Genomic DNA, 16,024 nt, shown 5'->3' on the forward strand with positions numbered 1-16,024 from the left:
CAAATCTCCCAAGGTTTTCATGAGTTTCCCCTTGTTTTGAAGTGTTTTGCGCTTTGAGCAAGGTTTTGAAGCTTGGAGACTTTGGAGCTTGGATTCTCCATATCTTCAAGTTGGGGTCGCACCAACCCTCGTTTTTCAAGAGGTAAGTGTAGATCCTTAGCTTTTATGGTGTTTTAAGTAAGTTTTATGAAGGGAAAAGGGTTAGGAATGCATGAGTTGCATGGTTTGCATGGTTTTGGCTTATGTTGATCATGAGCTATTTGTATGCTAGATGTGTTGTTTGTTGGAGTTTAAGCTCGTTTTAAGCTCCTATATACATGGTTAAGGGTCTATGCATGTTTTGGAGAGGTTGGATGCATGTTTTTGGTGTTTGAAAGGTTTGGGAGGCTTGAATGCATAAGAGGCTGAGTTCTGGATGAACTCAGGTTCGGCCGCCGAAGGTAGTTTCAGTCGCCGAACCTGCCTGTGGATGCATGGTTTGGCCGCCTAATCTTGCCCCCGAAAGTTGAGTTTCGGATCTGGAGCAGACTTTCGGCCACCGAAGGTGCAACCGAAAGTGCCTAACTTTCGGATCTGGAGGAGGTTTCGGCCGCCGAAGGTGCCGCCGAAGGTGCCGCCGAAGGTGCCTTGTCCAGCCTTCCTTTGCTTGTTTTTCCATGCATGTTTATGATGTTTTAGGGGTTTTTTGGGGGAGTGTTTAGAGTTATGTTAGAGTGGTTTGGTACCTCATTTGAGTCCTCCATTGTAGGATCAGACCCGAGGAACCAAGGAGGCCCTCAGTGTTAGTCGGTGCAGCGTTAGCCCAGCAGTTGCTAGAGGTGAGTGGAACAGAACTATGTTTTTAACTTAAATGCAGGTTTTAGCATGAAACATGCATCATGAATGCCATGTATATGTTAGGGTGTATTGCATTAGTATTCACGAAGATGATACATTGCATATTATGTTGTTGGTGTGTGTAACGACCCGAAAATCGGACCGCTACCGACGCTAGGATCCAGGTCGGCTTAAGGCCGCCGGGACCCGTAGCAAGCCTGACATGCAACCTGTAAACCTGTTTAATCCCATACATGATCAACAACATACATAAAAATTAAAACTTTTCCTTACATTCATACACCAAACTCAACCTGTGCATGCACTAAACATAATCATAATCATATCCATGACCCCTCTGTGGGAGCTCATCAAATGCACCAATGGGCGATACAACATATGTTGAGTTGGTTGACATAAACATCTAAGATCATGTATTAAAAGGGACACCTTACACATAGAGTCAAGCACAATCTCTAATCCTCAATATCATTGTTACATGACATGACTACATAAGACATTACATTACAATTTCATCATGTCCACACGCTATCTATTACAAACACATGACTTCATTACTCTTGCGGACCTCCTGGTCTACCCTGTACCTGCAAACCTAGGGTTAAGAGGAAAAGGGGTGAGCTACAAGAGCCCAGTGAGCAGAATAATAAAACATTTATTTTAAAAGTTCATGGAATGCGTCACATCACAACTAATCATATCAAGGATGAACTTGTCACCATTTAGCCCTCTACATATTCCAATCATGCCAGGGGCGTAGTGCAGGCCACACCTGGTCTTTCTCTTATACATAACATAACATACATAACCAATGGTGCCGGGGGCGTAGTGCAGGCCACATCCGGTCTTTCTCTTACATAGTGCTAGGGGCGTAGTGCAGGCCACACCTGGACTTATCATCACGTCATAACATATGAGGGCTAATGGATCATTCAACATTCATCCACATCAACAACATATTATGCAATGCAACATATTCGTGATTTCTAATGCAAACAACCTAAAATATCACATGGCATCCGTGATGCATGAACATGCTCAAAACTGATTTATTTACTTTGAAACATAAAGAGTTATTCTACTCACCTCTGGCTAGCTCTGACACTGACTGAAGCAGCTGACTCACTGCTGAGGTCCTCGGTTTCTCGGGTCCGGACCTACACAGGTGGACTCAAATGAGGGACCAAACAACTAGAACATAACTCTAAAAACATCCCCCAAAAACCCTCTAAAACTCCTCAAAACATCCATGCAAAAACATGCAAAGGAAGGCTGGACAGGGCACTTTCGGCGGCAGGTTCGGCGGCCGAAAGTCCCTCCAGAGCCGAAAGTCAGGCAGGTTCGGCTGCACCTTCGGCGGCCGAAACTCCCAGACAGAGACGAAACTCATGCATGTTCGGCAGCACTTTCGGCGGCCGAAACTCCCAGACAGAGACGAAAGTCCTCTTTCGGGGGCAAGCTTCGATAGCCGAAGGCTGCCTCCACAAGCATGTTCGGCGGCCGAAAGTTCCTTCGGCTGCCGAACCTGGTTTCTCCCATAGTGGCAGAAACTCAGCTCTTCTATGCACATTTGCCTCCAAAACTCTCCAAACATGCATGAACCTATTCTACAACATTCCCAATCAAACACAAACAAGCATACAAGCTCCTAGGGGCTTCAAACCATCAAAAACCCCAACTACAACACATCAAACAACTCACATTGTTCATAAACACATATTAAACCCATAAACCTAACCATGAGCTAAACATGCATTCTACCCCATAGATCTACTTAAAACTTACTTAAAACATGCAATGAGCTTAAGATCGGCTCTTACCTCGTAGAGATCGAGAGAGAGACGACCTAAACTCGGAGATGGGAGGGGTTGAGTTTCCTTGAACCTCAAAGCTCCAAAACTTGCTCAAAACTTGAAAATCTTCAAAACAAAGCAAAAACTCATGAAAATCTTGAAAGATCTGAAGGAAGAACTCAAAGATTGGTGAGGGACAGCGGAGAGCTCACCTTGGCCGACAATGGGGAGAAAAGCTCGCCCATTTTCGGCTAAGGGACCCTTTTATAGTGGCTGGCCAGGCCACGTTCGGGGGCCGAACGTGCCTCCGCATGCATGCCATGTTCGGCGGCCGAACTTGAGGTTCAGCGGCCGAACCTGGACTTCCCTCACTTATGCTTTCGGGGGCCTAAAAGCGCTCCCGAAGGCATGCATGTTCGGCGGCCAAACTTGAGGTTCGGCGGCCGAACCTGAGTTTTCCTCCAAGGTTGTTTTCATGCAAAAACTCATTTCCTTCTTACTTAAAACCATGAAATACATTAAAACATTTTATGAAAACATGTTTCTACCCTACTAGAGGCTTCCGACATCCGAGATTCCACCGGACGGTAGGAATTCCGATACCGGAGTCTAGCCGGGTATTACATTCTCCCCCCCTTAAGAACATTCGTCCCCGAATGTTCCTCAACTAGCACATGCAAGGCATACAACATATCATACACATAAAACACACGAAACATATAAGAAACTAACCTTAGAAAAGATAAGGGTATTGCTGGAGCATGGACTCCCGTGTCTCCCAAGTGCATTCTTCCAAATTGTGGTGGTTCCACAGGACTTTCACCATCGGGATTTCCTTGTTTCTTAGCTTTCTGATCTGGGTGTCTATGATCCGTACTGGCTGTTCAACGTAGGTGAGATCCTCTTGGACCTCCACATCAGGCTCACTAAGAACCTTGCTCGGATCTGACACAAACTTCCTCAACATTGAAACATGGAAAACCGGATGGATTCTTTCCATTGAAGCAGGTAAATCCAGCTTGTACGACACATTCCCAATCTTTTGCAAGATTTCAAAGGGTCCGATGTATCGTGGGGCTAGTTTACCTTTCTTCCCGAAGCGAACCACTCCTTTCATAGGGGACACCTTGAGCAATACCAGATCCCCCTCCTGAAACTCTACCTGTCTTCTGCGGATGTCTGCATAACTCTTCTATCTGCTTGCAGCAGTCTTGATCCTTTCTCTGATTATGGGTACTACCCTGCTGGTAATCTCTACTAGCTCAGGCCCTGCCAAGGCCTTTTCTCCAACTTCTTCCCAGCAAATAGGTGATCTGCACTTCCTCCCATACAAAACTTCATATGGAGCCATCCCGATGCTAGCATGATGGCTGTTATTGTAGGCAAACTCCACCAAGGGTAGATGCTGCCTCCAAGAACCGCCAAAGTCCAGCACACACATTCTAAGCATATCCTCTATGGTTTGGATGGTCCTTTCTGATTGTCCGTCCGTCTGTGGATGGAAAGCAGTGCTAAAATCCAACCTGGTACCCATGGCGTTCTGCAGACTCCGCCAAAATCTGGAGGTGAACTGGGGCCCTCTATCGGACACTATCGAAACAGGAACCCCATGCAGTCTGACGATCTCATCGACATACACCTGCGCTAACTTGTCCACAGAATAGCCACTCCTGACAGGGATGAAGTGAGCAGATTTGGTGAGTCTGTCCACAATCACCCATATGGAGTCCAATCTGTTGGACGTCGCCGGTAACCCCACTACGAAGTCCATAGCTATATTTTCCCATTTCCACTCTGGAATAGGTAGCGGGTTAAGCATTCCAGCCGGCTTCTGATGTTCCAGCTTCACCCTCTGACACACTTCGCAGGCTGACACAAACTGTGCCACTTCTTTCTTCATAGCTGGCCACCAATAAACCTTCTTCAGATCTTGATACATCTTGGTGGCTCCGGGGTGAACGTTGTATCTTGCACTATGAGCCTCTCTCATAATGTCTCCTTTTAGCCCTATGTCATCTGGTACACATAGTCTGCTCCCATAGCGGAGGATCCCTTTGCTGTCGAATCTGAACTCACTATCTTTGCCTAACTGAACAGTCCTGGCAATCTTCACTAACTCTGGGTCCTCATGCTGTTTCTGAGCCACCTGCTCCAGAAACACGAGTGCCACTCTCATCTGGGCTACCAAAGCACCTGTACCAGACAACTCCAACTGAAGACCTTCATCCACGAGCTTGTAAAACTCCTTCACTACTGGCCTCCTCTCTGCTAATATGTGGGATAAACTGCCGAGTGATTTCCGGCTTAAGGTGTCTGCTACAACATTCGCCTTACCCGGATGGTACTGAATCTTGCAATCATAGTCACTCAGCAGCTCCACCCATATTCTCTGTCTCAAGTTCAAATCTCTTTGACTCAGGATGTACTGTAGGCTCTTATGATCCGTGAAGATCTCACATTTAACCCCATAGAGGTAGTGCCTCCACATCTTGAGTGCAAAGATTACTGCTGCCATCTCCAGGTCATGTGTGGGGTAATTCAACTCATGCTTCTTCAGCTGCCTAGAAGCATAAGCAATCACCCTTTCATTCTGCATCAGCACACAACCCAAACCCACTCAGGATGCATCACAGAAGACTGTGAAGTCCTCACTGCTAGCTGGCAAAGCTAACACTGGTGCCGATGTTAATCTCTTCTTAAGCTCTTCAAAACTCTCTTCGCATTGGTCGGTCCACACAAACTTCTGATTCTTCCTGGTTAACCTGGTCAGAGGAGCTGCAATTTTTGAGAAGTCCTGAATGAACCTCCTGTAGTAACCTGCCAAACCCAAGAAACTTCTTATCTCTGACACTGAGGTGGGTCTAGGCCAGTTAGCCACAGCTTCTACCTTCTTAGGGTCCACCTCTATCCCATTTTCTGTCACAACATGCCCCAAGAATGAAATACTCCTCAGCCAGAACTCACACTTGGAGAACTTGGCATACAAGCCATGCTCCCTCAAGGTCTGTAGAACCAACCTCAGATGATGGGCATGCTCCTCTGCATTCCTGGAATACACCAAGATATCATCTATGAAGATAATAACGAAGTGATCCAGGTACTGGTTAAACACTCTGTTCATGAGATCCATGAATGCTGCAGGGGCATTGGTTAACCCGAACGGCATTACAAGGAACTCAAAATGCCCATATCTGGTCCTGAAAGCTGTCTTTGGCACATCTTCCTCCCTGATCCTCAGCTGATGATACCCGGACCTCAGATCTATTTTGAAGAAACAACCCGCTCCTGCTAGCTGGTCGAATAGATCATCGATCCTTGGCAAAGGGTACCTATTCTTGGTAGTGACTTTGTTCAACTGCCTGTAGTCGATACAAAGTCTAAGGGATCCATCCTTCTTTCTGACAAACAAGACTGGAGCACCCCATGGTGAGGTACTCGGTTGGATGAAGCCCTTGTCTACCAGCTCTTGCAACTGTTCTTTCAACTCTTTCAATTCTGCTGGTGCCATCCTGTAAGGAGGGATAGAGATCGGTCGGGTTCCAGGCATCAGTTCTATCTCGAACTCTATCTCCCTAGCAGGTGGTAAACCTGGCAGTTCGTCTGGGAACACATCCAAAAACTCTCTGACCACCGGCACCGAGGCGGGCTCTCTAACCTGACTGCTAAGCTCACTCACATGAGCCAAATACCCCTGACATCCCTTCCTAAGCAACCTACGAGCCTAAAGAGCTGATATCAGACCTCTAGGTGTACCCCTCCTGTCTCCCCTGAAGACGACTTCTGACCCATCCTGACCTCTGAACCTGACTACCTTGTCCCTGCAGTCCAAGGTAGCACCATGGGTAGATAACCAGTCCATCCCTAGAATGACGTCAAAATCTGTCAAATCTAGAACCACCAGGTCGGCGGACAAGCATCTTCCCTCAATAAAGACAGGACTACACTAGCAGACTGACTCTGCCACTGATGGATCACACTTTGGTCCACTGACCCAGAGAGGACACTCAAACCCAGAGATCATCAACCCCAACCTCTCAACGGCTCTCGGTGCAATAAAAGAATGAGATGCACCAGGGTCCATCAAGGCATACACATCTGAACAACCAATGACTAAGTTACCTGCCACCACGGTGTTAGATGCATCTGCCTCCTGCTGTGTCATCGTGAAGATCCGTGCTGGGGCTGATGGACCTTCACCTCTGAAACCCGCTGAAGAAGAGGCTGCCCCTCTCCCTCTACCTCTGCCACTGGCCTGAGTCGCGGCTGGAGCTGCTGGCTGCGCTACACTACCTGAAGCTGTCTGCTGGGACTGTGCCATCGGGCTGCTCTTGGACATTCTCGAGACATATGCCCCTCCTGACCACATCTGTAACAGGCTGTCATCCCAAACCGACATACTCCCCTGTGTGGCTTACCACACCTTGCACAAACTGCATTATCCGCACCAGAGCTTGAGCCACCTCCAAATCCCAGACTGGACTTAACCTTGTTCCAGAACTTGTTCTTCTTGGACTTCCTAGAGCTTCTGTCCCACTTTTTACTACCTGAAGCTACTGCACTCATAGAAGAAGAGCCTGGGGTCTTAGAACCAGAAGGCTGTGCCACTGACTGCTTGACTTTCCCCTCGATGATAGCACTAGCCTCCATCCTCCTAGCCATATCCACTATGGCATGGAAGCTCTCCCTATCTGCGGACTGGATCAAGGAGGAATACCTGGAGTGGAGTTTCATGATATACCTCCTTGACTTCTTCTGGTCTGTGTCAAGAGTTTGCCCTGCAAACGGCAACAGCTCCAAGAATCTATCGGTGTACTCCTCTACACTCATTTCCTCTGTCTGCCTTAACTGTTCAAACTCAATCATCTTCAATTCTCTTGAACTGTCAGGAAAAGCCCATCCTGCAAATTCATTTGCAAACTCCTCCCATGATAGGCTGTCCAACCTCGGGCTCACATAGTTCTTAAACCACTCACGGGCCTTTTTGCATTTTAATGTGAACCCAGCCATCTGAATGGCTCTACTGTCATCCGCCCTTATCTCATCTGTAATGGTTTTGACCCTCTCAAGGTACACAAACGGGTCATCACCGGTTTCAAACTGGGGAGTACCCAGCTTCATGTAGTCGGTCATCTTGACCTTGCTCCCACCAGATGAGCTAGGCTTAGGCATATGGGTTGCTGGAACTGTGGGTTCTGCTGATGGTGGAGGAGGTGCAACATTTTTTAAGGTAGGGTTTGCTGGATTTGGATAGTAAGGTGGGGGTGGATACATTGGGTATTGTGAATATGGTGGGTAGTAGGGTGGGTATGGCATGTGTGTGGGATAAGGGGTAAAGCTAGGGTAATCCGATGTACCTCCCATCGAATACCCGGGATTTTGTGAGAAGTGTGGGTAGTGGGGTGGCTGAACAAATCCCGAGGCTTGAGTGCCTCCTTGGGACTCTCCCATTCCCTCTTCTGACATGCTAACTCCCAGACTGCCATCCCTCCTCTGCTCTACATCCATATCATCCCCCATGTCCTCTGACATTCCTCCCTGAACTGTTCCCCTCACTGATCTGCTCCTACCCAGATCCAGAGACCTTCTAGGGTCTCTTACTGCTCTTTCTCTGTTAGACCTACTAGACATTGCCCTAGGCAATGTAGGAGGACGGGCGCTCATGCCCTCATCCTCAGGTGGCACTCCAGTCAATCGTGCAGATCGACGAGTTCCTCTCATCCTGTTTTCTGAAAACAGCACAAAACACGTAAACATTAGCATCATATGGTTCATGTGGGAACACATGAACCCACATCACATACATCACATAACAATCATAACATTCATGCATATTATCATGGCATTTCACATTATTATACAAGACAGGACTCCACATCCTATCCTAGTGGACATGATCTTTCCTACTATGCTTGACCTTCTATAACATCTATGAGCCCGACACTCTAGATCCGATCATATGAACCTAGGGCTCTGATACCACTCTGTAATGACCCGAAAATTGGACCGCTACCGGCGCTAGGATCCAGGTCGGCTTAAGGCCGCCGGAACCCGTAGCAAGCCTGACATGCAACCTGTAAACCTGTTTAATCCCATACATGATCAACAACATACATAAAAATTAAAACTTTTCCTTACATTCATACACCAAACTCAACCTGTGCATGCACTAAACATAATCATAATCATATCCATGACCCCTCTGTGGGAGCTCATCAAATGCCCCAATGGGCGATATAATATATGTTGAGTTGGTTGACATAAACATCTAAGATCATGTATTAAAAGGGACACCTTACACATAGAGTCAAGCACAATCTCTAATCCTCAATATCATTGTTACATGACATGACTACATAAGACATTACATTACAATTTCATCATGTCCACACGCTATCTATTACAAACACATGACTTCATTACTCTTGCGGACCTCCTGGTCTACCCTGTACCTGCAAACCTGGGGTTAAGGGGAAAAGGGGTGAGCTACAAGAGCCCAGTGAGCAGAATAATAAAACATTTATTTTAAAAGTTCATGGAATGCGTCACATCACAACTAATCATATCAAGGATGAACTTGTCACTATTTAGCCCTCTACATATTCCAATCATGCCAGGGGCGTAGTGCAGGCCACACCTGGTCTTTCTCTTATACATAACATAACATACATAACCAATGGTGCCGGGGGCGTAGTGCAGGCCACATCCGGTCTTTCTCTTACATAGTGCCAGGGGCGTAGTGCAGGCCACACCTGGACTTCCATATCATATCATCACGTCATAACATATGAGGGCTAATGGATCATTCAACATTCATCCACATCAACAACATATTATGCAATGCAACATATTCGTGATTTCTAATGCAAACAACCTAAAATATCACATGGCATCCGTGATGCATGAACATGCTCAAAACTGATTTATTTACTTTGAAACATAAAGAGTTATTCTACTCACCTCTGGCTAGCTCTGACACTGACTGAAGCAGCTGACTCACTGCTGAGGTCCTCGGTTTCTCGGGTCCGAACCTACACAGGTGGACTCAAATGAGGGACCAAACAACTAGAACATAACTCTAAAAACATCCCCAAAAAACCCTCTAAAACTCCTCAAAACATCCATGCAAAAACATGCAAAGGAAGGCTGGACAGGGCACTTTCGGCGGCAGGTTCGGCGGCCGAAAGTCCCTCCAGAGCCGAAAGTCAGGCAGGTTCGGCGGCACCTTCGGCGGCCGAAACTCCCAGACAAAGACGAAACTCATGCATATTCGGCAGCACTTTCGGCGGCCGAAACTCCCAGACAGAGACGAAAGTCCTCTTTCGGGGGCAAGCTTCGGCAGCCGAAGGCTGCCTCCACAAGCATGTTCGGCGGCCGAAAGTTCCTTCGGCTGCCGAACCTGGTTTCTCCCATAGTGGCAGAAACTCAGCTCTTCTATGCACATTTGCCTCCAAAACTCTCCAAACATGCATGAACCTATTCTACAACATTCCCAATCAAACACAAACAAGCATACAAGCTCCTAGGGGCTTCAAACCATCAAAAACCCCAACTACAACACATCAAACAACTCACATTGTTCATAAACACATATTAAACCCATAAACCTAACCATGAGCTAAACATGCATTCTACCCCATAGATCTACTTAAAACTTACTTAAAACATGCAATGAGCTTAAGATCGGCTCTTACCTCGTGGAGATCGAGAGAGAGACGACCTAAACTCGGAGATGGGAGGGGTTGAGTTTCCTTGAACCTCAAAGCTCCAAAACTTGCTCAAAACTTGAAAATCTTCAAAACAAAGCAAAAACTCATGAAAATCTTGAAAGATCTGAAGGAAGAACTCAAAGATTGGTGAGGGACGGCGGAGAGCTCACCTTGGCCGACAATGGGGAGAAAAGCTCGCCCGTTTTTGGCTAAGGGACCTTTTATAGTGGCTGGCCAGGCCACGTTCGGGGGCCGAACGTGCCTCCGCATGCATGCCATGTTCGGCGGCCGAACTTGAGGTTCGGCGGCCAAACTTGGACTTCCCTCACTTATGCTTTCGGGGGCCTAAAAGCGCTCCCGAAGGCATGCATGTTCGGCGGCCGAACTTGAGGTTCGGCGGCCGAGCCTGAGTTTTCCTCCAAGGTTGTTTTCATGCAAAAACTCATTTCCTTCTTACTTAAAACCATGAAATACATTAAAACATTTTATGAAAACATGTTTCTACCCTACTAGAGGCTTCCGACATCCGAGATTTCACCGGACGGTAGGAATTCCGATACCGGAGTCTAGCCGGGTATTACAGTGTGGATGAACCGGACGAGATCCAATAGCCCAAGTCTGGTATGAGATGTTATGATATGTTACAGAAGTCCTGAGGAGCCCCTTTGAGGGTCGGGCACCATGATATGTAATAGAAGTCCTGTGGAGCTCCTTTGAGGGCCGGGCATAGATCAGAGGAAGTTTTGAGTCATGTTCATCCGTGATGTGCTTTGTTTGTGATGTGATGCATTCAATGATGGCATATATTTATAACTTATTTTTATTGTTCCGCTCACTGGGCTTTAGTAGCTCATCCCTCTCCCAATTTCCCAGTTTTGCAGGGCCAGTAAGAGATAGCTCGGGATAGCTGTTAGAGTGAAGCTTATGTACTAGTGGTAGTGGACATGTATTGTAACATTATGTAAAGTCTTGTAATGTATGTTGTTGATAGAATTGTGCTTGGCCCTAGAGTTGGTAGATCCTTTTTGTACATGATATGTATATTATTATGTTTTATAATGATATATGTAATGAACCAGGTTTAACAAATGATATGTTAACCCAACTGGAGCATTTGATGAGGGCTCCAGTAAGGGGTTTGCCTCTTGAGTACGGTGTGCTGAACGAGGACGCTCAGGGATCAAAGGTATCCCACATCGGACGTACAGAGAAGTTTCAGAGCATGCTCAGGTTAAGCCTAGTATATAGAGAAAAGTTTACAGTTTGTATGTTTATGTTCGATCATGTATGGGATTATACCAGTTGTACAGGATGCATAGTAGGCTTGCTACGGGTCCCGGCGGCCTTAAGCCGATCTGGATCCTAGCGCCGGTAGCGGTCCGGTTTTCGGATCGTTACATTTGGATTGTGAGAAGCGTCTTCCACCTCCTAAACTAATTTATTGAAATAAATAGGAGTATTAAAGAATCAATGATCAATTCTAAACAACTGAAATAGATCCATACTTCAACTAGAACTTTTCTCCCATTGATTTACTCATCTTTTTAATTATTGCTTTCTCTATTTAGTTTTAATTCATTATCATCAAAAGAAACCACCCTCTTTTTATTTATTTTTGTTATTTACTTGTCCAAGTCATAATTAGGAAGATCTTTAGTGTCAAATCTCTATTGCCACTATCTATAAATTATTTTATTGGTTGATAATAGGTTTATTTTTGACGATTTCGACAACCACTATCAGCTATCCAAAACATGGAGGCACCCAAGACCATTAATGAAGTGCAAACGTTGAATAGGCGAGTCACGGCCTTAGGTCATTTCATAACATGCTCGGCCAGAAGGTATCTCCTAATCTTCAAAACCTTAAAAGGTAAAGGTAAGTTTGAGTGGGGGGAAGTGTGTGCAGAGGCATTTGAAAGTCTAAAAATTTTTTTATCAACTCAAATCGATATAAAGCTTTATTACGCGATAAAGTTTGTTTTTAGTGCCATCAACAATATGGACGAATACAAGACTGTCATAATGGCTCTAAGAATCGTCAAGAAGTTAGATATATAAAAATTCATTGTCTTTAGTGACTCACAATTGGTTGTTAATCAGTGCTAGGGACTATTCAAAATTCGAGAATTTAATCTTTTCAAATACGAGGAAAGGGTTTGGTCCCTAATAGAGCGAATCAAAGAAGGATAGGGCAATTGCGAACTTCGCCAGGTGGCTAGAGGCGGCAATGAAGAGGCAAATCTTCTAGCTAAAATGGTAGCGACAGGTGAACAACACTTGACTCAACTGCTTCAATTTGAGGAACTGCATACTCCAGCAATAGAAGCGAAAGAATCTTTTTCCATAAAAGAGGGGGAATCATGGATGACATCTGTATATAAATTTTTGACACAAGATGATCTTCCAGCCGATGAGTTATCGACCAAACAGGTAATAAGAAAGTCTTCTAAATACACACTAATTGATGGTTGGTTATACAGGAGGTCTTCGACATGGCCATGACTATGTTGTGTCATAAAGGAAGCAGGCCAGGATGCAAGAGTCATAAAGGAGCTCGGACAATCACCTGAAAGGCATTTAGATAAGGGTACTATTAGTCAGTGATAATGCAATATGCGAAGCAACTTGTCCAGAGGTGTAAAAGAAGCCAAGTACATACAAATATCCCCAGGACTACAAGAGAGATGCAAGCAGCCATTGGAAGCCCCTAGCTTTTCTTCAATGGGGGATAGATATCCTTGTCTCTAAGGCGTCCGAGTCAAGGAAGTTTGTAATCGTGACAGTATATTATTTCAACAAATAGGTGGAAGCTGAGGCAGTATAGTCCATCACTACCAACAAGCAATCTCTTTCGTCAGCAAAAACATATTCGCCTAATTTGGAAAACAAAAAATAGTAATAACTGATAATGAAACTCAGTTTGCAAGCTCCATGTTTAAAGACTTCTATAAGATTGAGTTTCAGCTCAACTTATCACCCCTGACAAATGATATGATAGAAATTACAAACATGACCATCTTATAGGAGTTAAAGAAAAGATTCGACCAAACTAAGGGTAACTGGCCCGATGAGTTATTCTTGGTCGGGTAGATTGTATTCTAAACCTTGTTTGTTTTTCATCGATGAAATTGATACCAGTTATTTGTATTCCTCAACATGACAAACAATTGCTGATTTTTTTTGTAACATTCCCAGATCATATCATTGATGAATCAAGAACTTGTATTACATCTTATGGGACAAATAATTGATAAATGTGTAGGAAAAAAACATTATAGTGGCTGAACATACGAGTTGTGTGATGTCTGACCTGTGTCTTGCCATCAACCTAATGTCCAGGATTGAAGGCATTTGCATGAAACCCCACGTTTCCTTCTTCATGGATGTAACTTTTAGGATAGGACAACAGCCTTAGAGCGACAAAGTTTTATTAGTCTATTAAGGTTAATATTAATGTCTGGAATACACAGTGAAGGATTTTGGAGTTGGAAGACTTTGCCAGTCAATCACCAGTGAAATGTTACCTTTTCTAATCAGTAATCGGTAACGTAGCCCCACTGAAGCCTTCATAGAATTCATCTATTGCCATCAGTATTCTAATAAAATTTTTTAACATACCCATAGACTTGTATTTAAATAAAACAACACATGTTTTTACATTTTTTAAGATTTAAATAACTTTATTTATCCATATCACTTTTTTAATGATGAAACATCGTTAGATTTCCATATGAAATTACAATTTCATGATATAGTTTGTCCAATTAATGCAGCTACAAATTCATCAATGTTTTTGTCCGAAGTTCCGCCTTCATCAATTGCCTCTTTAGATAACTTCTTCCATTTCCTGGCATTGTCCCTGATTTCTTTACCTTTCTCTCCTTCCATTACTTCTCTCAAACAGAGCTCCACCACTTCTCTTCTCACAATTCCTTCCTCATCAGGCTTAGCTCTTATCCCCGTTTTCCAGACATCCTCAACATACTTAGCATTGGTAGGCTGGTCTGACCATTGAGGCACTGCCACCATTGGAACTCCCAAGCTCAAAGCTTCAAGAACTGAATTGAACCCACAATGCGTAAGAAAGCACCCTATTGCCTCATGCGCTAGCACCTCCAGTTGTGAGCACCATGTAACCACTAAACCCTTCTCACCCGTCTCCTCCGCGAAGTTTTCAGGCAGCTTAGACAGCTCTGCTTCCCTAACAACCCACAAGAAGTAGCAATTGCTTCTTTTTAAACCCCAAGCTACCTCCCTCATTTGTTCAACTCTAGGTTCCACCACGCTTCCGAAGGACACGTACACCACTGAAGCAATAGGTTTACTCTGCAGCCAACTTATGCAAGCACTGGAATTAGGCTTGAATAGATTGATTCCATAGTTTCTATCACCTTCAATTCTTTTATCCAAGTACATGGATGGAACTGTTGGCCCTATCGTCCTCAATCTCCACCGTTTTTCCATCCAATCCACCACCTAAGTAATCAGAAAACATCCATTAACAAGGCCAAAGAATATCGGAAAACGCCCATTAGCAATTAACATAGAAATTCACATCACTTTGAAATATATATATATATATATATATATACCTCTTCCTCCATTTTATGAAAAGAGTTGTCAAGGACCCAATCTGCTTCATCAATGTTAATGAACTGATCAAGTAACAAATCATAGAAAGCAGGGTATGAACTGGGATCATATATCATAGATGGCGTCTCTGAAACTTTCAGCAATGGCAGTCCAGGGATTGAAACGACTGGCCCTGAAAGTGGCATCGGAAGGAGACCTCTCTGAACATGGTAATATACGTTGCAGACAGAACAAGGTTGAGTGAAAAACACAACCTTAAGAACTCCAAGCTGCTTGGCAACATCTAGTGCCCAAGGGAAGGACCCATCATATATAAGGGCATTAACAGGGTGATCAGAATCATTCAGTTTGTTGATCAAATTTTCTAAGGTTTCTGATCCTACAGCTTTGAATGTTGCTAGGTAATCCTCCGAGCTCTCTGCCTGAGCTTGGCCGCCCTCATCGTAGCCATCAGAAATGGTTTCAAGATCAATGTTGGAACTGGGGTCGACGTGAATGGATTTGCTGAGAAATCTAGTGGTGACAAGTGTGGCCTTGACTCCTTTGGAGACTAAGCGCTTACAGAATTGAAGAATGGGGTTTATGTGTCCCTGTGCAGGATAAGGGAAGGCTAGAGCATGAGCTGACCAGGGCCTTGGTTCCTTGTCCATTTCACCCTCTGGATTGCAACTGCTTTTTGATTCTCTGTTGCACAATAAGCCGCCATTTATAGAGGAAAGAGGCGTAGCCCACAAGGAATTAAAAAAAAAAAAAAAATAAACAGTTATACTTGGAAGTAGCCGACAATTGGTTCCAAGACAACTGCTTTTGGCGACCAAGTCAACTTTGGAACTTGGGTCCACGTTGACAACGGACAAGCCTTGAATGCCAAGTTTACGCTGTAATGATATTTAGGAGTAATTGTAAATTATTAATTTATTAATAAAAATATCTCATTATCGAAACATAGTATAAAATAATTACTGAAAACTATGTATTTTTAAAATTTTACAAGTTTATCCCATATTATAAAAATAATTGCAAATTAAACACAAAATTTTCTTACTCATATCAATTGTACTCGTTCTTTAGAAAAATGTTATATTTATGGAGA

General features: G+C 44.4%; 1 protein-coding gene across 2 annotated transcripts in view; it reads right to left on the bottom strand.

Moving 5' to 3' along the window:
* Positions 1-15,623, bottom strand: part of LOC122721352 (mogroside IE synthase-like) — a 54,154-nt gene extending 38,531 nt beyond the window's left edge. The window contains exons 1-2 of one of the 2 annotated variants that reach the window (XM_043948769.1): positions 14,931-15,623; positions 14,101-14,814 (exon numbers count right to left, since the gene is read on the bottom strand). In XM_043948769.1, coding sequence (XP_043804704.1) covers positions 14,101-14,814; positions 14,931-15,581 — 1,365 coding nt within the window. In that variant the 5' untranslated portion in view covers positions 15,582-15,623. Of the gene's footprint in view, positions 1-13,989; positions 14,815-14,930 lie in introns of those variants that run through there. The other variant, XM_043948770.1, reaches the window with a different exon arrangement.
* Between the last annotated feature and the right edge of the window lie 401 nt (positions 15,624-16,024).

The sequence above is a fragment of the Manihot esculenta genome, chromosome 12 (assembly GCF_001659605.2).
Source record: "Manihot esculenta cultivar AM560-2 chromosome 12, M.esculenta_v8, whole genome shotgun sequence".
In the NCBI taxonomy this organism is placed as follows: domain Eukaryota; kingdom Viridiplantae; phylum Streptophyta; class Magnoliopsida; order Malpighiales; family Euphorbiaceae; genus Manihot; species Manihot esculenta.